The 19576-nt window shown below is 37.8% G+C and overlaps 1 protein-coding gene across 2 annotated transcripts in view; it reads left to right on the top strand.

Moving 5' to 3' along the window:
- CCSER1 (coiled-coil serine rich protein 1) overlaps positions 1-19576 on the top strand; it is a 975365-nt gene that overhangs the window by 333470 nt on the left and 622319 nt on the right. For both annotated transcript variants that reach the window (XM_040237849.1, XM_040237850.1), the window contains exon 5: positions 8569-8689. In XM_040237849.1, coding sequence (XP_040093783.1) covers positions 8569-8689 — 121 coding nt within the window. The remainder of the gene's footprint in view (positions 1-8568; positions 8690-19576) is intronic.

The raw sequence follows: 19576 nt of genomic DNA, 5'->3' as shown, positions 1-19576 counted from the left end.
TGTATACAGATATGCAAATTAAACCGTAAAGAAGGCTGCATGCTGAAGAATTGATGCTTTTGAATTGTGGTGCTGGAAAAGACTCTTGAGAGTCTGGACTCCCTGGAACTGCAGGGAGATCCAACTGGTCAATCCTAAAGGAAATCAACCCTGAATATTCGCTGAAAGGACTGATGCTGAAGTTGAAGCTCCAGTATTTTGGCAGCCTGATGCGAAGAGCCAACTCATTGGAAAAGACCCTGATGCTGGGAAATATTGAAGGCAAAAGAAGAAGGAGGTGGTAGAGGATGATATGGTTAGATAGCATCACTGACTCAATGGATATGAATTTGAGCAAACTCTGGGAGATGGTGGAGACAGAGGAGCCTGGCGTGCTGTAATCCATGAAGTTGCGAAGAGTTGGTGAACAACAACAACAAAAGAAAATACTATAAGCATAAATGCAAAAACTAGGCCTACCATGTAATGTTCTTTAAGCATTTGTTAAATAAATATTAGCCTTTCAGTCAGTTAAACGTTACTGGTGGTTTGTTTTGTGGTAAATACATGGATCCTGAACTTTTTTTTTTATGTTTTAAAGTACTCTTGAGGAAACTTTATTCTGAAGACATTAAAGCTGTCTAGAACATGGAAGAATCAGCATGAAAATTAGGAGAGTGAACATGGTTTATTTTTGCAATTAGAGATAAAGGAAAGTAAAAACAACAACAAAAAAGAGAGAAAAATAGAAAAGTGAACACTTCCAGGACAAAAAGCAAATTCTTTTTCTTTTAAGCTTACAATTTGATCATTGATAGTAAACTATTTTGATGAATTGGCATGGTGACTTCAAATGTACTTATAAGTGATACTTATAAGTTAATCAGGCTTCCCTGGTGGCTCAGATGGTAAAGCGTCTGGCTGCAATGCCAGAGACCCAGGTTTGATCCCTGGGTTGGGAAGATCACCTGAAGAAGGAAATGGCAACCCACTCTATTACTCTTGACTGGAAAATTCCATGGACAGAGGAGCCTGGTAGGCTACAGTCCAAGGGGTCACAAAGAGTTGGACACGACTGAGCAACTTCATTTTCTTTTCTTTTTATAAGTTAACTATGCTCTAGGTATCCTTAGTAATTTGAAAGTCTTAATCCTTCATGGAAAAGAAAGATTCCTCTCCTAATAAATCTTTGGCCCTTTTTGTGAACATTATTAAAATTTATTGCTTTCTTAGTGCTTTAAAATTGATTTTATAAATTAAAAGTCCAAACAAAGAAGTTTAATAATTAAATCAAACAGTGTTGATATATAAAACTGATATATATTTAGGTTTTGCATCTCAGTTTATTATGAGTGTGAAAGAAACATTTTGTAATAATGGAGAATCGTTTCATGTGATAACACATTCTTTTTTTTTTTTTTTTGATAACACATTCTTTAAGGTGTAATAAAAGGTTACATGGTGAAATCAGACTATTCAATCTTAAACCTAGAAATGATTTCTATTCTGTCCCAAGTTATACTGATTTTGAACTTTGGAGTCCAGTAGGTTTAATCATTTTTGGTGTTCATATATTTTAACTACCTAGAAATAAATGAAGTTAGTGCTTACAACAAAAACTTAGGGTAAGTAACTCTTATGATGCTTAAGCATTTTCATTCCTCTTTAAACCCTGTTTGTATAATCTCATAATCAATGATCAGTTTCTCATGTCTGAATCATTCTTTTCATAGTAACTGATGTTTGCTCATAACTTACCTCCTCTAGATGTAGTTCTAGCAGTTATACATGTGACCTTCTCAAAATGCCCCAGTGGGTGACCCCAATCTTGGGGAAAAGGCTTTTATCTATCTAGAAAGAAATAGGGCCTTTAATTTTTCAGTCAGCCTTCCTCTGACATTCCTAGTAACAGAAGCCTATGATGGAATTGTCTGCACTTCATGCAATACATTTACAACAACAATTCTTTTCACAGAGGAGCAAATTTAGCACATAAATTTGTAAGTTAGTGCCTCAAATAATTACTTGCATCTTTGGTTGGAAGCAAATGTATTGATTTTTTTCAATTAATGGCAGCTGGAAATCTACTTGAATATGCAGTACCTCGACACTAACTCATGCCTTTAAAATTATTATTAAATAATTACCTGCTTTCCCATAAAATTTCCTTTTTAAAATTTAGAAGTTAACAAAATTTCATAGATTTGAGAGCTAGCTTTATAAGGACAATTAAATATTGTGAGTAATTAAAATTTGGGAATTCCTGTTTGTTTTCATTCTCTGCTTTCTTTAAGCCATTTTTCCCATCATAAGAGTTAAATCTGAATGATGAACCATTTATACTTGATGTGATTTGAAAAGTATAGAAATCATCCTTGCCTCAAGCTCGGGTTCACACAACTTTGACAGTCCCTAAAGGTGCCACTGTAATTCAGTCACTTAGATTAAAATCAAAAGCCTCTGGAAGTATGGAATAGATGAATTTGAGGGAAATTTATAAAATTAGTATTATCCCTTTATCTGTTTTAGAATAATCAACTAGTCTAGTCACAATACCTTCTGAAAATGTGATTTTTATAGGCAAGACAAAGGAAGGAGGAGGAAGCCTTCAGAAAATGAGATTGAATTTAGTCTGGTTAAATTAGAAAAACAGTTTTCCTGGAGGAATTTCAAGAAGCTGTACTGACTTGAGGCCAATATCAGTATTTCTCACATGTTCATCCACTCTGTTCTCAGGTCTATATTTTAGCATATGTTTTATTTTTACTGTTGATATAAGTAAGAAAAGATCACTATAGGAAATTTGGAAAACACGAAACACTATAAAGAGGAAAATGAAATCGCCTGCTCTCGACCCCAGATTTTAACTCCTATAGTAATTTTAAGTGGTGTAGTGTAAAAGCAATTTTTCTTATTATAATAAAACTGTGCCTTCTTGTTTTATAAAGTTCAAAATAATTCAGTTCAGTTCAGTTGCTCAGTCGTGTCCGACTCTTTGCTACCCCATGAATTGCAGCACGCCAGGCCTCCCTCTCCATCACCAACTCCCAGAGTTTACCAAAACCCATGTCCATTGAGTCGGTGATTTCATCCAGCCATCTCATCCTCTGTCGTCCCCTTCTCCTCCTGCCCCCAATCCCTCCCAGCATCAGAGTCTTTTCAAATGAGTCAACTGTTCAGATGAGGTGGCCAAAGTACTGGTGTTTCAGCTTTAGCATTATTGCTTCCAAAGAACACCAGGACTGATCTTAAGAATGGACTGGTTGGATCTCCTTGCAGTCCAAGGGACTCTCAAGAGTCTTCTCCTACACCACAGTTCAAAAGCATCAATTCTTTGGCCCTCAGCCTTCTTCATAGTCCAACTCTCACATCCATACATGACTACTGGAAAAACCATAGCCTTGACTAGATGGACCTTTATTGGCAAAGTAATGCCTCTGCTTTTCAATATGCTATCTAGGTTGGCCATAACTTTCCTTCCAAAGAGTAAGCATCTTTTAATTTCATGGCTGCAGTCACCATCTGCAGTGATTTTGGAGCCCCCCCAAAATAAAGTCTGACACTGTTTCCACTGTTTCCCCATCTATTTCCCATGAAGTGATGGGACCAGATGCCATGATCTTCGTTTTCTGAATGTTGAGCTTTAAGCCAACATTTTCACTCTCCTCTTTCACTTTCATCAAGAGGTTTTTTAGTTCCTCTTCACTTTCTGCCATAAGGGTGGTATCTGAGGTTATTGATATTTCTCCCAGCAATCTTGATTCCAGCTTGTGTTTCTTGCAGCCCAGTGTTTCTCATGATGTACTCTGCATATAAGTTAAATAAGCAGGGTGACACTATACAGCCTTGACGTACTCCTTTTCCTATTTGGAACCGGTCTGTGGTTCCATGTCCAGTTCTAACTGTTGCTTCCTGACCTGCATATAGGTTTCTCAAGAAGCAGGTCAGGTGGTCTGGTATTCCCATCTCGCTCAGAATTTTCCACAGTTTATTGTGATCCACACAGTCAAAGGCTTTGACATAGTCAATAAAGCAGAAATAGATGTGTTTCTGGAACTCTCTTGCTTTTTCCATGATCCAGCGGATGTTGGCAATCTGATCTCTGGTTCCTCTGCCTTTTCTAAAACAAGCTTGAACATCAGGAAGTTCACGGTTTACATATTGCTGAAGCCTGATTGGAGAATTTTCCCTTCTCCAGTGGACCACATTCTGTCAGACCTCTCCACCATGACCCGCCCGTCTTTGGTAGCCTCACACGGCATGGCTTAGTTTCATTGAGTTAGACAAGGCTGTGGTCCGTGTGATTAGACTGGCTAGTTTTTTGTGATTATGGTTTAAATGTGTCTGCCCTCTGATGCCGTCTTGCAACACCTACTGTCTTACTTGGGTTTTTCTTTTTTTTCTTTTTCTTTTTTTTTTTTTTGGGGGGGGGGGTTCTTACCTTGGATGTGTGGTATCTCTTCACGGCTGCTCCAGCAAAGCTCAGCCGCTGCTCCTTACCTTGGACGAGGGGTATCTCACCGCTGCCCCTCCTGACCTTGAACATGGAGTAGCTTCTCTAGGACCTCCTGCGCCCACGCAGCCACCGCTCCTTGGCCATGGAGTTGCTCCTTTTTCAAAATAATTAGCATAATCAAATTATCTTACTCTAATACTTTTTGTAAAAATTTTTCTACTTAATCTTACAAATATGAAAATATGAACAATTATGAACAGCTATTCCATAAAGATTGTGTGTTGTTTTCTTTTATCTTTAGCATGTTTAAAACTGTGTGCTCATTGCCTTATTAGCAAAGTGGTAAGGTAGAGACTTGTATTGGCTAACAGTTATTATTCTCATTTTATTTTCATTGATCTTGTAGTGTAGACTCCTTTCAGAGTCTAGCATTAATTCACTATTTGTATCAGAAATATTTAAATTTCTTTCTGCTTAATTAGACATCTGTAAGGTATTTTATCTGGGAGTTTAAATAAATATCATTTCAATATATAGACTTTTTCATTTCCATTGCCTTTTTTTTTCTTTTTTATTTATTTTAATTGGAGCTTAATTACTTTACAATATTCTGGTGGGTTTTGCCATACATTGACATGAATCAGCCATGGGTGTACATGTGTTCCCCATCCTCACCCTCTCTCCCACCTCCCTCCCCATCCCATCCCTCAGGGTCATCCCAGTGCACCAGCCCTGAGCAACCTGTCTCATGCATCAAACCTGGACTGGCAATCTATATCACATATGATAATATACATGTTTCAATGCTATTCTCTCAAATCATCCCACCCTCGCCTTTTCCCACAGAGTCCAAAGTCTGTTCATTACATCTGTGTCTCTTTTGCTATCTCAGACATAGGGTCATCATTACCATCTTTCTAAATTCCATATATATATGTTAATATTGGTGTTTTTCTTTCTGACTTACTTCGCTCTGTATAGTAGGCTCCAATTTCATCCAGCTGAGTAGTATTTCATTGTGTATATGTACCACAGCTTTCTTATCCATTCGTCTGCCGACGGACATCTAGATTGCTTCTGTGTCCTGGCTATTGTAAACAATGCTGTGATGAACATTGGAGTTCATCTGGTTTCCTCGGTGTGTATGCCCAGCAGTGGGACTGCTGAGTTGTATGGCAGTTCTATTTCCAGTTTTTTAAGGCATCTCCACACTGTGCATTCCCACCAACAGTGCAAGAAAGGAGGCAAGAATATACAATGAAGAAAAGACAATCTCTTTAGCAAGTGGTGCTGGGAAAACTGGTCAACCACTTATAAAGAATGAAACTAGAACACTTTCTAACACCATACACAAAAATAGACTCAAAGTGGATTAAAGATCTAAATGTAAGACCAGAAACTATAAAACTCCTAGAGGAAAACATAGGCAAAACACTTTCTGATGTAAATCACGGCAGAATTCTCTATGACCCACCTCCCAGAGTAATGGAAATAAAAGCAAAAATAAAAAAATGGGACCTAATGAAACTTAAATGCCTTTGCACAATGAAGGAAACTATAAGCAAGGTGAAAAAATAGACTTCAGAATGGGAGAAAATAATAGCTAATGAAACACTGACAAAGTTGGAAACCTGTCCATCACCAACTCCTGGAACTTACTGAAACTCATGTCCATTGAGTCAGTGATGCTATCAAAGCATCTCATCCTCTGTCATCCTGTGCTCCCACCTTCAATCTTTCCCAGCATCAGAGTCAGTTCTTCGCATCAGGTGGCCAAAGTATTGGAGCTTCAGATTCAGGGTCAGTCCTTCCAATGAATATTAAGGACTGATTTCCTTTAGGATGGGCTGGTTGGTCTCCTATTTTAGTTAGTCCAAGCACTGTCAAGTCCTCTCCAACACTACAGTTCAAAGCATCAGTTCTTTGGCACTCAGCTTTCCTTATAACCCAAGTGTCACATCCATACATGACTACTGGAAAAACCATAGCCTTGACTAGATGGACCTTTGTTGGGAAGTAATGTCTCTGCTTTTTAATAAGCTGTCTAGGTTGGTCATAACTTTTCTCCCAAGGAGCAAGTGTCTTTTAATTTCATGGCTGCAGCCACCATCTGCAGAGATTTTGGACCCCAAAAAACTAAAGTCAGCCACTGTTTCCACTCATTCCCCATCTGTTTGCCATGAAGTGATGGGACCGGATGCCATGATCTTAGTTTTCTGATGATGAGTTGCAAGCCAACCTTTTCACTCTCCTCTTTCACTTTCATCAAGAGGCTCTTTAGTTCCTCTTTGCTTTATGCAATAAGGGTACTCTTATCTGCATATCTGAGGTTATTGATATTTCTCCCAGCAATCTTGATTCCAGATTATGTTTCATCCAGTCCAGCATTTCTCATGATTCATTCTGCGTGTAAGTTAAATAAGCAGGGTGACAATATACATCCTTGACATACTCCTTTCCCGATTTGGAACCAGTCCGTTATTTCATATCCAGTTTTAACTGTTGCTTCTTGACCTGCATACAGATTTCTCAAAGGCAGGTCAGGTGGTCTGGTATTCCCATTTCTTGGTATTCCTTCCTAGAGATCTAGGTAAATGTTTTCATCTGGTCGGAAGTTTATTACCCTAATTCTTGAGAGATATCTCTAGAAGAAATTAAGACTTTTTTTAAAAAACTTGGGAGAAGAGAGAACATTTCTTTTTTGCCCACAGGAGAATACTACCATTAGCATATTTCTTGGAATATACAAGTTATTTTACTAAATATTTGTTGAATAAGTGAATGTTGTCTCAGAGGAATGAATCAGTAATTTTCATCCTTAGTCTGTTTCATCACTAGTAGTGTTTAAGGCAACAGTGAAAATTTAAAATATAATATAGTTTTATTCTCCCAGCTGTGATAAATTTATTTGTTTCGGACTCAAAGCTCATGCCAAAATAAGTAGAGAAAATTAAGTTAAAAAATTAATTTGATGGTATTGGAGAGATGATAAGGAAACCTGGGCTCCTCTTTGACACACACTGGGCAGAAATCTTTGACTCTTGAGTGCCACAAGAGTGCTTCAGATTCAGCTTTTCTTTTAGTGGTCATCTATTTTATATCTTAGACTCTAGTGCTAAGCAGATTAATAATTCACCAGATACTTTTAGGGTAAAATTGAAGAACACTGGGATCATTTCTTACATCTCTTTTCTTTGAGATCACAGCTCTACACTATTTGGCTGACTTGCATGCTCCTATTGTATTTTTGTCCTCTCTTTCACCAATGTGTGCTGTCATCTTTAGTATTTGCTTGTTTCTACATCATTGTCCCAGTCATGGTTCTTGAAATGAATACTGAGATCAGTGATTATTGGTCATTCATTTATAATCAACTCAAATATAATTTCCACTGCTACCAGTTTTTATTTCTTTGCTGCACTTTCATTTCTATTGACAAATGACTTCCTTTGATTATTCATTTTTTGTAAAATGTCACATGAGTTTATTACTGGGAGAGAAGGAAGCAATGCGGCTATACACTTAGACCTCTGTACTTAAACTGAGTATCAGCATGCATATCCATGACAGGCTTTGAAAGAAGCAGTATGTGTGTCACTGGTCATGATTAGCATCTCTCATTTGTGTAGTGATTTGTGGAGATTGGGCTTCCCTTGTGACTCAGCTGGTAAAGAATCCACCTGCAATACGGGAGACCTGGGTTTGATTCCTGGGTTGGGAAGATCCCCTGGAGAAGGAAAAGACAACCCACTCCAGTATTCTGTCCTGGGGAATTCCCATGGACTGTATAGTCTTTGGGGTCGCTAAGAGTCAGACACGACTGACAGACTTTCACTCACTCACTCACTCACTTGTGGAGATTAACTGTGTTTAATTTGTGTACTTCTTATTTTTCAATGAAAAGCTTTTATAAGTGGAAGATTTATAAAGTGTAGGCAACACATTTTCCACTGTGTGGCTTAAAGAAAGAAAAGAAAAAGTACTAAGGTCAGTGGAAAGACAGACTAGAAAGTGATAATTAGAGATAATTTAATGATACTGTTTAGTTGAATTATCTCATTTGACTGAAATTTAAAAAGAGAATAGTTAAGAAATAATTATGACATTTATAATTATTATTTCTAATAAAACAGTTTGCCGGGAGGATTCATACCATTCTGTGGTTTCGTGTGCTGCTGTAGTTCTCACTCCTATGGAACCCACCATAGAGATGAAGAAAAGAGAAGAACTCAAATTGCGTGAACCTTCAAAACAGTAAGTTGTTCACTTCCTTTTTCAAGTTTTGTAAACTTTATTAGATAATTAGATAACTGATCAAAGTTAGATCACTCAGAAATTGTGATTTATAATGAATATATTGATACTAGTATATTGAGAGAACAGAAATAAATTGTGCATATTTAAAAAAATGATTTATCCTGTAATGCCTCGATGAATAACTTCTGTCTTCTGAGGTTATGTGTTTGAACTATATACCATTCAGGTTTCATTTTGATACCTTATCTTAGTGATGTGAGTAAGTAGACTGAAGGCTTTATTTTCTTAATACTATGATTATGTATGTACTGTTCTTGGAACCCTCATTTTATAGTTGTAAGCTTCAATGGCACAAAATATGAAAGTTTTCATACATAAATTTCTTGGGCTTAAACAGGTTTGTACTTTATAAGTAATTTAAGTTATTTTTAACTTTACACTGGTTAAAGTTTGCATATTTTTCCATTTAAACACATCAAGTGTCACTTAAATTTAAATTTGATCTTTTATTGAATAAATAATACTTTTTCTTATGATGGTCAAAAGAATTAAATTCATATTTATAAATGAATTTATATTTATATTTATATCAGTAAATATAAGATACATGAAGTTGAAGTATCTAATAAACTAGGTTTATTTCTAGCTATGTATTAAGTAAATTAAAAGGCACAACCAACTTGTGAAAGTGTTGCCATGATTGCTTTAAAGTCTTAGCTTGGAGACTAAGGGATGTGTGGTGTTGCCAAGGCTTCCTGGCAACAGAAGGAGTTACCCTGAAGTGCCTAGTGTTTTCTTCTATTCGATTCAGTTCAGTCACTCAGTTGTGTCCGATTCTTTGCGACTCCATGAACTGCAGCATGCCAGGCCTCCCTATCCATCACAAACTGCTGGAGTCTATCCAAACCCATGTCCACTGAGTCAGTAATGCCATCCAATCACCTCATCCTTGTCGTCCCCTTCTCCTCCTATGCTCAGTCTTTCTCAGCAACAGGGTCTTCTCAGATGAGTCAGCTTTTCACATCAGGTGGCCAAAGTATTGGAGTTTCAGCTTCAACATTAGTCCTTCCAATGAAGACTCAGGACTGATCTCCTTTAGGATGGACTGGTTGGATCTCCTTGCAGTCCAAGGGACTCTCAAGAGTCTTCTCCAGAACTATGTTAAATAGTAGTGGTGAAAGTGGGCACCCTTGTCTTGTTCCTTACTTTAGCAAAAATGCTTTCAATTTTTCACCTTTGAGGATAATGTTTGCTGTGGGTTTGTCACATATAGCTTTTATTATGTTGAGGTATGTTCCTTCTATTCCTGCTTTCTGGAGACTTTTTACCATAAATGGATGTTGAATTTTGTCAAAGGCCTTCTCTGCATCTATTGAGATAATCATATAGCTTTTATTTTTCAATTTGTTACTGTGGTGAATTACATTGACTGATTTGCGGATATTGAAGAATCCTTGCATCCCTGGGATAAAGCCCACTTGGTCATGGTGTATGATCTTTTTAGTGTGTTGTTGGATTCTGATTGCTAGAATTTTGTTGAGGATTTTTGCATCTATGTTCATCAGTGATATTGGCCTGTAGTTTTCTTTTATTGTGGCATCTTTGTCAGGTTTTGGTATTAGGGTGATGGTGGCCTCATAGAATGCGTTTGGAAGTTTACCTTCCTCTGCAATTTTCTGGAAGAGTTTCAGTAGGATAGGTGTTAGCTTTTCTTGAAATTTTTGGTAGAATTCAGCTGTGAAGCCATCTGGACCTGGGCTTTTGTTTGCTGGAAGATTTCTGATTACAGTTTCAAGATCCATGCTTGTGATGGGTCTGTTAAGATTTTCTATTTCTTCCTGGTTCAGTTTTGGAAAGTTGTACTTTTCTAAGAATTTGTCCATTTCTTCCACGTTGTCCATTTTATTGGCATATAATTGCTGATGGTAGTCTCTTATGATCCTTTGTATTTCTGTGTTGTCTGATTCAACATAGTTCTGGAAGTTTTGGCCACAGCAATCAGCAGAAAAAGAAATAAAAGGAATACACATTGGAAAAGAAGAAGTAAAACTCTCACTGTTTGCAGATGACATGATCCTCTACATAGAAAACCCTAAAGACTCCACCAGAAAATTACTAGAGCTAATCAGTGTATATAGTAAAGTTGCAGGATATAAAATCAACACACAGAAATCCCTTGCATTCCTATGCACTAATAATGAGAAAATCGAAAGAGAAATTAAGGAAACAATTCCATTCACCACTGTGACAAAAAGAATAAAATACTTAGGAATAAATCTACCTAAAGAAACAAAAGACCTATATATAGAAAACTATAAAACGCTGATGAAAGAAATCAAAGAGGACACTAATAGATGGAGAAATATACCATGTTCATGGATTGGAAGAATCAATATAGTGAAAATGAGTATACTACCCAAAGCAATCTACAGATTCAATGCAATCCCTATCAAGCTACCAGCGGTATTTTTCACAGAACTAGAACAAATAATTTCAAGATTTGTATGGAAATACAAAAAATCTCAAATAGCCAAAGCAATCTTGAGAAAGAAGAATGGGACTGGAGGAATCAACTTGCCTGACTTCGGGCTCTACTACAAAGCCACAGTCATCAAGACAGTATGGTATTGGCACAAAGACAGAAATATAGATCAATGGAACAAAATAGAAAGCCCAGAGATAAATCCACACACCTATGAACACCTTATCTTCGACAAAGGAGGCAAGAATATACAATGGAGTAAAGACAATCTCTTTAACAAGTGGTGCTGGGAAAACTGGTCAACCACTTGTAAAAGAATGAAACTAGATCACTTTCTAACACCACACACAAAAATAAATTCAAAATGGATTAAAGATCTAAATGTAAGACCAGAAACTACAAAACTCCTAGAGGAGAACATAGGCAGAACACTGTCCGACATAAATCACAGCAGGAACCTCTATGAGCCACCTCCCAGAATACTGGAAATAAAAGCAAAAATAAACAAATGAGATCTAATTAAAATTAAAAGCTTCTGCACAACAAAGGAAAATATAAGCAAGGTGAAAAGACAGCCTTCTGAATGGGAGAAAAAAATAGCAAATAAAGCAACTGACAGACAACTAATCTCAAAAATATACAAGCAACTCCTGCAGCTCAATTCCAGAAAAATAAACGACCCAATCAAAAAATGGGCCAAAGAACTAAATGGACATTTCTCCAAAGAAGACATACGGATGGCTAACAAACACATGAAAAGATGCTCAACATCACTCATTATTAGAGAAATGCAAATCAAAACCACAGTGAGGTACCATTTCACACCAGTCAGAATGTCTGTGATCCAAAAGTCTGCAAGCAATAAATGCTGGAGAGGGTGTGGAGAAAAGGGAACCCTCTTACACTGTTGGTGGGAATGCTAACTAGTATAGCCACTATGGAGAACAGTGTGGAGATTCCTTAAAAAATTGCAAATAGAACTGCCTTATGACCCAGCAATCCCACTGCTGGGCATACACACCAAGGAAACCAGAATTGAAAGAGACACGTGTACCCCAATGTTCATTGCAGCACTGTTTATAATAGCCAGGATATGGAAACAACCTAGATGTCCATCAGCAGATGAATGGATAAGAAAGCTGTGGTACATATACACAACAGAGTATTACTAAGCCATTAAAAAGAATACATTTGAATCAGTTCTAATGAGATGGATGAAACTGGAGCCGATTATACAGCGTGAAGTAAGCCAGAACGAAAAATACCAATACAGTATACTAACACATATATATGGAATTTAGAAAGATGGTAATGATAACCCTGTATGCGAGACAGGAAAAGAGACACAGATGTGTAGAACGGACTTTTGGACTCTGAGGGAGAGGGAGAGGGAGAGGGTGGGATGATTTGGGAGAATGGCATTGAAACATGTATAATATCATGTAAGAAATGAATTGCCAGTCTATGTTCGATACAGGATACAGGATGCTTGGGGCTGGTGCACAGGGATGATCCAGAGAGATGATATGGGGTAGGAAGTGGGAGGGGGGTTCAGGATTGGGAACTCATGTACACCCGTGGCAGATTCATGTCAATGTATGGCAAAACCAATACAGTATTGTAAAGTAAAAAAAAAAAAAAGTCTTCTCCAACACCACAGTTCAAAAGCACCAGTTCTTCAGCACTCAGCTTTTTTTATACTCCAAATCTCACATCCATACACAACTACTGGAAAAACAATAACCTTGACTGGATGGACCTTTTTGGCAAAGTAATGTCTCTGCTTTTTAATATGCTGTCTAGTTTGGTCAAATCTTTCCTTCCAAAGAGTAACCATCTTTTAATTTCATGGCTGCAATCACCATCTGCAGTGATTTTGGAGCCCAAAAAACTAAACTCAGCTACTGTTTCCACCGTTCCCCATCTATTTGCCATGTAGTGATGGGACCAGATGCCATGATCTTAGTTTTCTGAATATTGAGCTTTAAGCCAACTTTTTCACTCTCCTCTTTACTTTCATCTATTAAATTAACTTTATCATACTTGTTTGTTTCTTGATATCTTTCTACTGGATACGTTCCTGAAGACCAAGTTTCCTGGAATATGATAGTGTCTGATACTCTGTGAAATCTATGAAAATCTCTTAGTATTATATACAGTAATGTTGAATTCAAGTGGAGCAATGTTTATATTTGATGGCATGAAAATAGTGTTAATATTCTCATTGTAGAGGAAAGAAATACTAACCAATTCAGAAATAATGATTGTAATTCAGTTTTAATACAATCTAAAAGTGAACTATTAATATAGTGTAATTTTTAGGTTTGAAAAGCCTTTTTTTGTCTAATAGGAAGAAAGTTACATCTCATATATGCCAGTTGAATTATATTAGAAAACTCAAATGCATGTTTTGCAATGTATGTGAGTTTATATATTTGTAAATTGGATTTTAAATTCCTTAATTATCTTTTAGTGACTCTATTTAAAACTGGTGAATCATATTATTTACTTACATAAAATATATTTTCCATTCTTAGCTACTTCATAAATATTCATTCGTCTTTATTCTTAGGTCTATATTGAAGTAGACAGTACTTGTTAACTGGTTATTTCTGTTACCCTACATTCACTCTGATACTCCTCTGTTTTCTCTGAATCTACTTTCTTTTTTAAACACTCTCCTTTAATAGGATTAGTCATTTCTTTTTAATGGTTTTGTTTTTGTTTTTCTGAATCAGAGAGATATTAGTTAAAAACTTTTCTACCTATTAGGAGGAAATTTGAGACAGTTTACTTTACACTCTTTGTCTTTTTTTTTTTTCTTATCTGTTATAGGCATGATATCACCATCTTTACAGGGTCATTTTGAGTGTTATGTGAAGTGATATTGTTAAAGGATCTGAAATCTAAAAATCCACAGAAGTTTTAGTTATGTTTCCCCTTTCATAGCTTCCAACTATCAACATTATTGATCTGATGATTTACAGATACATACTCTTCTCCTGAAGACTCTTCCTAATGCAATCTGATGTATCAAGTTCTTGATTTGGCTTGTCTAACTAGGTGTCCTACCAGAATCTTACACTAGGTTTGTTTGAACCAAATTAATGACCTCTCTATCCCCGTCAAATGCTTCCCAGGTGGTGCTAGTGGTAAAGAACTCACCTGCCAGGGCAGGAGATGTAAGAGAGGAAGGTTCAATCCCTGGGTTGGAAAGATCCCCTGGAGATCAAATGGCAACCCACTCCAATATTCTTGCCTGGAAAAATCCCATGGACAGAGGAGCCTAACAGGATGCAGTCCATAGGGTTGCAAAGAGTTGGATATGACTGAAGCAACTTAGCACTAGCCCCCTCAAGCTTTTTCCTTCTGATGTCTATATTTATGTAAAGCAATCATTATTCTTATTTTCTTAAAAATTTCAATACGTTTTTCCCTCACACATTTGTATTATATTTTTGTTACCATTTGAGCTGACCAGAAAGGCATATACTTCTCATATTTCAGATTTCTTCTAACATTTGTGTTCAGTGTGATCTTAATGAAGCCATTCAAATGGTGGTTATCTATCAAACGGAGATTATGTATGACCTCCATACATCACACTGCTGTTTTAAGAATTAAATGATAGGTATGGCTGTGTGGCTGGAAGATCTCATGGAGAAAGCAATGGCTACCCACTCCAGTATTCTTGCCTGGAGAATTCCATGGACAGAGGAGCCTGGTGGGCTATAGTCCATGATGTCGTAAAGAGTCAGACACAGCTGAGCGACTAATACTTTACTTTCCCATGACTGTATGACAGGAATACAGTATAATTCAGATGCAGTGATTAATTTAAAACTCTTATTTATCAATGAGAGAAGCCTCAAGGTTAATTGATTTCAGAAAAATCAAGGGTGGCGGTTATAATTTGCTCATGTAATTGAAAGTATAGAGGTAGAAAATTCCTGAAGTATGGTTAAATCTGGTCCTCAGACAATATCACGGAGAGTTATTTTCTCGATCTGCATCTCTTTTCTCTACTTTCTGATTTGTAGTTTCTACTTGCAGAGAGGTTCCTCTAGTGATATTACTGCCTTCAGGAGGTTCTGCAATGAATTTTTATATTTTCGTCAAATCCAGAGGTAATAAATGGTTTCTCATTCCCTTTAATCCAAACAATGAGTGTCCTATATATGAGTATCATTGGCTTTGACCAGCTTAGCTTATTTGACATGACTGTATTGAAGCAATCACTATACCCAAGAATATTTGATGATTTGATTGGCTAGAACAAGGTTACTTGACAAACCCTGGAGGAGAGTGTGGATATAAGAGGAAAAAGCAGTTCTACTCTCAAAATATGGGTCATCTTGGTAGAGAAGGCAGGTATGGATGCTGGGAAGTCAAAACAATGGATGCTCAAATATGTAGTAATATTAGCAATATTAATTTTAAAACTCAGAATTATTTATTATGTTTAAATTATAGACTTCTAAATACATTAAAATACAGTTCAGTTCAGTTCTGTTGCATCTGATTCTTTGCGACCCCATGAATTGCAGTACACCAAGGCTCCCTGTCCATCACCAACTCCTGGAGTTCACTCAAACTCAGGTCCATTGAGTCAGTGATGCCATCCAGCCATCTCATCCTCTGTCACACCCTTCTTCTCCTGCCCCTAATCCCTCCCAGCATCAGAGTCTCTTCCAATGAGTCAACTCTTCCCACGAGGTGGCCAAAGTACTGGAGTTTCAGCTTTAGCATCATTCCTTCCGAAGAGCACCCGGGACTAATCTGCTTCAGAATGGACTGGTTGGATCTCCTTGCAGTCCAAGTGACTCTCAAGAGTTCTCCAACACCACAGTTCAAAAGCATCAATTCTTCGGCACTCAGCTTTCTTCACCGGGCAACTCTCACATCCATACATCACCACTAAAAACCATAGCCTTGACTAGATGGACCTTTGTTGGCAAAGTAATGTCTCTGCTTTTTAATATGCTATCTAGGTTGGTCATAACTTTTCTTCCAAGGAGTAGGTGTCTTAATTTCATGGCTGCAGTCACCATCTGCAGTGATTTTGGAGCCCCCCAAAATAAAGTCTGACACTGTTTCCACAGTTTCCCTATCTATTTCCCATGAAGTGATGGGACCAGATGCCATGATCTTCGTTTTCTGAATGTTGAGCTTTAAGCCAACTTTTTCAGTCTCCTCTTTCACTTTCTTCAAGAGGCTTTTGAGTTCCTCTTCACTTTCTGTCATAAGGGTGGTGTCATCTGCATATCTGAGGTAATTGATATTTCTCCTAGCAATCTTGATTCCAGCTTGTGCTTCTTCCAGCCCAGCATTTCTCGTGATGCACTCTGCATATAAGTTAAATAACCAGGGTGACAATATACAGTCTTGACGTACTCCTTTTCCTATTTGGACCAGTCTGTTCCATGTCCAATTCTAACTGTTGCTTCCTGACCTGCATATAGGTTTCTCAAGAGTCAGGTCAGCTGGTCTGGTATTCCTATCTCTTTCAGAATTTTCCACAGTTTATTGTGATACACACTGTCAAAGGCTTTGGCATAGTCAATAAAGCAGAAATAGATATTTTTCTGGAACTCTCTTGCTTTTTTGATGATCCAGCAGATGTTGGCAATTTGATCTCTGGTTCCTCTGCCTTTTACTAAAACCAGCTTGAACATCTGGAATTTCAGGGTTCACATATTGCTGAACCTGGCTTGGAGAATTTTTAGCATTACTTTACAAGCGTGTGCTGCTGCTGCTACTAAGACGCTTCAGTTGTGTCCGACTCTGTGCGACCCCAGAGATGGCAGCCCACCAGGATCCCCTGTCCCTGGGATTCTCCAGGCAAGAACACTGGAGTGGGTTGCCATTTCCTTCTCCAATGCATGAAAGTGAAAAGTGAAAGTGAAGTCACTTAGTCGTGTCCAACTCAGCGACCCCATGGACTGCAGCCTACCAAGCTTCTCCGTCCATGGGATTTTCCAGGCAAGAGTACTGATGAGTGCAATTGTGAGATAGCTTGAACATTCTTTAGCATTGCCTTTCTTTGGGATGGAATGAAAACTGACCTTTTCCAGTCCTGTGGCCACTGCTGAGTTTTCCAATTTTGCTGGCATATTGGGTGCAACACTTTCATAGCATCATCTTTCAGGATTTGAAATAGCTCAACTGGAATTCCATCACTTCTACTAGCCTTGTTCATAGTCATGGTTTCTAAGACCCACTGGACTTCACATTCCAGGATGTCTGGCTCTAAGTGAGTGATCATATCATCATGATTATCTTGGTCATGAAGATCTTTTTTTTAACAGTTCTTCTGTGTATTCTTGCCACCTCTTCTTTATATCTTCTGCTTCTGTTAGGTCCGTACCATTTCTGTAATTCATCGAGCCCATCTTTGCATAAAATGTTTCCTTGGTATCTCTAATTTTCTTGAAGAGATCTCTAGTCTTTCCCATTCTGTTGTTTTCCTCTCTTTCTTTGCATTGATATGTGAGGAAGGCTTTCTTATCTCTTCTTGCGGTTCTTTGGAACTCTGCATTCAGATGCTCATATCTGTCCTTTTCTCCTTTGCTTTTGCTTCTCTTCTTCTCACAGGTATTTGTAAGTCCTCCCCAGACAGCCGTTTTGCTTTTTTGCATTTCTTTTCCATGGGGATGGTCTTGATCCCTGTCTCCTGCACAGTGTCACGAACCTCATTCCATAGTTCATCAGGCACTCTATCTATCAGATCTAGTCTCTTAAATCTATTTCTCACTTCCACTGTATAATCATAAGGGATTTGATTTAGGTCATACCTGCATGGTCTAGTGGTGTTCCCTACTTTCTTCAATTTAATTCTGAATTTGGCAATAAGGAGCTCATTATCTGAGCCACAGTCAGTTCCCGATCTTATTTTGCTGACTGTATAGAGCTTCTCCATCTTTGGCTGCAAAGAATATAATCAATCTGATTTTGGTGTTGACCATCTAGTGATGTCCGTGTGTAGAGTCTTCCCTTGTGTTGTTCGAAGAGGGTGTTTGCTATGACCAGTGCGTTCTCTTGGCAAAACTCTATTAGCCTTTTCCTTGCTTCATTCAGCATTCCAAGGGCAAATTTGCCTTACTCCAGGTGTATCTTGACTTCCTACTTTTGCATTCCAGTCCCCTATAATTAAAAGGACATCTGTTTTGGGTGTTAGTGCTAAAAGGTCTTGTAGGTCTTTATAGAACCGTCCAACTTCAGCTTCTTCAGTGTTACTGGTTGGGGCGTAGGCTTGGGTGACTGTGATATTGAATGGTTTGCCTTGGAAATGAACAGAGATCATTCTGTCGTTTTTGAGATTGCATCCAAGTACTGCATTTCAGACTCTTTTGTTGACCATGATGGCTACTTCTTCTAAGGGATTCCTGCCCGCAGTAGTAGATATAATGGTCATCTGAGTTAAATTCACCCATTCCAGTCTGTTTTAGTTCGCTGATTCCTAGAGTGTTGATATTCACTCTTGCCATCTCCTGTTTGACCACTTCCAATTTGCCTTGACTCATCAACCTGACATTCCAGGTTCCTAAGCAATATTGCTCTTTACAGCATTCTACCTTGCTTCTATCACCAGTCACATCCACAACTGGTTATTGTTTTTGTTTTCGCTCCATCCCTTCATTCTTTCTGGAGTTATTTCTCCACTGACCTCCAGTAGCATATTGGGCACCTACTGACCTGGGGAATACCTCTTTCAGTATCCTATCATTTTGTCTTTGCATACTGTTCATGGAGTTCTCAAGGCAAGAATACTGAAGTGGTTTGCCATTCCCTTCTCCAGTGAACCACATTCTGTCAGAGCTCTCCACCATGACCCGCTCATCTTGGGTGGCCCGACAGGGCATGGCTTAGTTTCATTGGCTTAGTAACATTTAGCCTGTTACTCAAATCTAAATATTTATCAAACCACAGATTGAGCAAAGAGCACCTCATGAAATGCACATTAAATTCAGAATCTGTAGAAAATGAAAGAATACAACTTGCATGGTTGGTAATGGATTTCTTTTCTGTGCTTCTTTTTAGAAATTTTTGTTGAGATACATGCAGTCTATTTATACATACCATGGCTCAATATCTGCAATGAAGGGATTTCATGGAAAATTGTACATATAGAAATATGGAGGTGAAAACAGGAGTGAGAATTTACTCTGTTATTTCTTTGTGCACTTCTGATTTTATTTTATTTTACAGAGAGAGATCTAAACTTCTTAAGAGATGTGATCTAGTGTTTCATTTTTTAGAAATAAAGCATTCCTTAGACATTTTGTCATTCAGTCTAAGTTTCAAGGCCTCCATGTAGCAGTTCATGTTGTTTACCTCAGGATGGTTCGTTGAAATGTTTCTAAGAGATCATGGATGCTATTACTTAGTATATTTTTAAATAA

This window comes from Oryx dammah, unplaced genomic scaffold, assembly GCF_014754425.2.
Source record: "Oryx dammah isolate SB20612 unplaced genomic scaffold, SCBI_Odam_1.1 HiC_scaffold_3, whole genome shotgun sequence".
NCBI lineage: Eukaryota > Metazoa > Chordata > Mammalia > Artiodactyla > Bovidae > Oryx > Oryx dammah.
The sequence above is the reverse complement of the archived record's forward strand: the minus strand, read 5'-3'. Positions and strand labels throughout refer to the sequence as shown.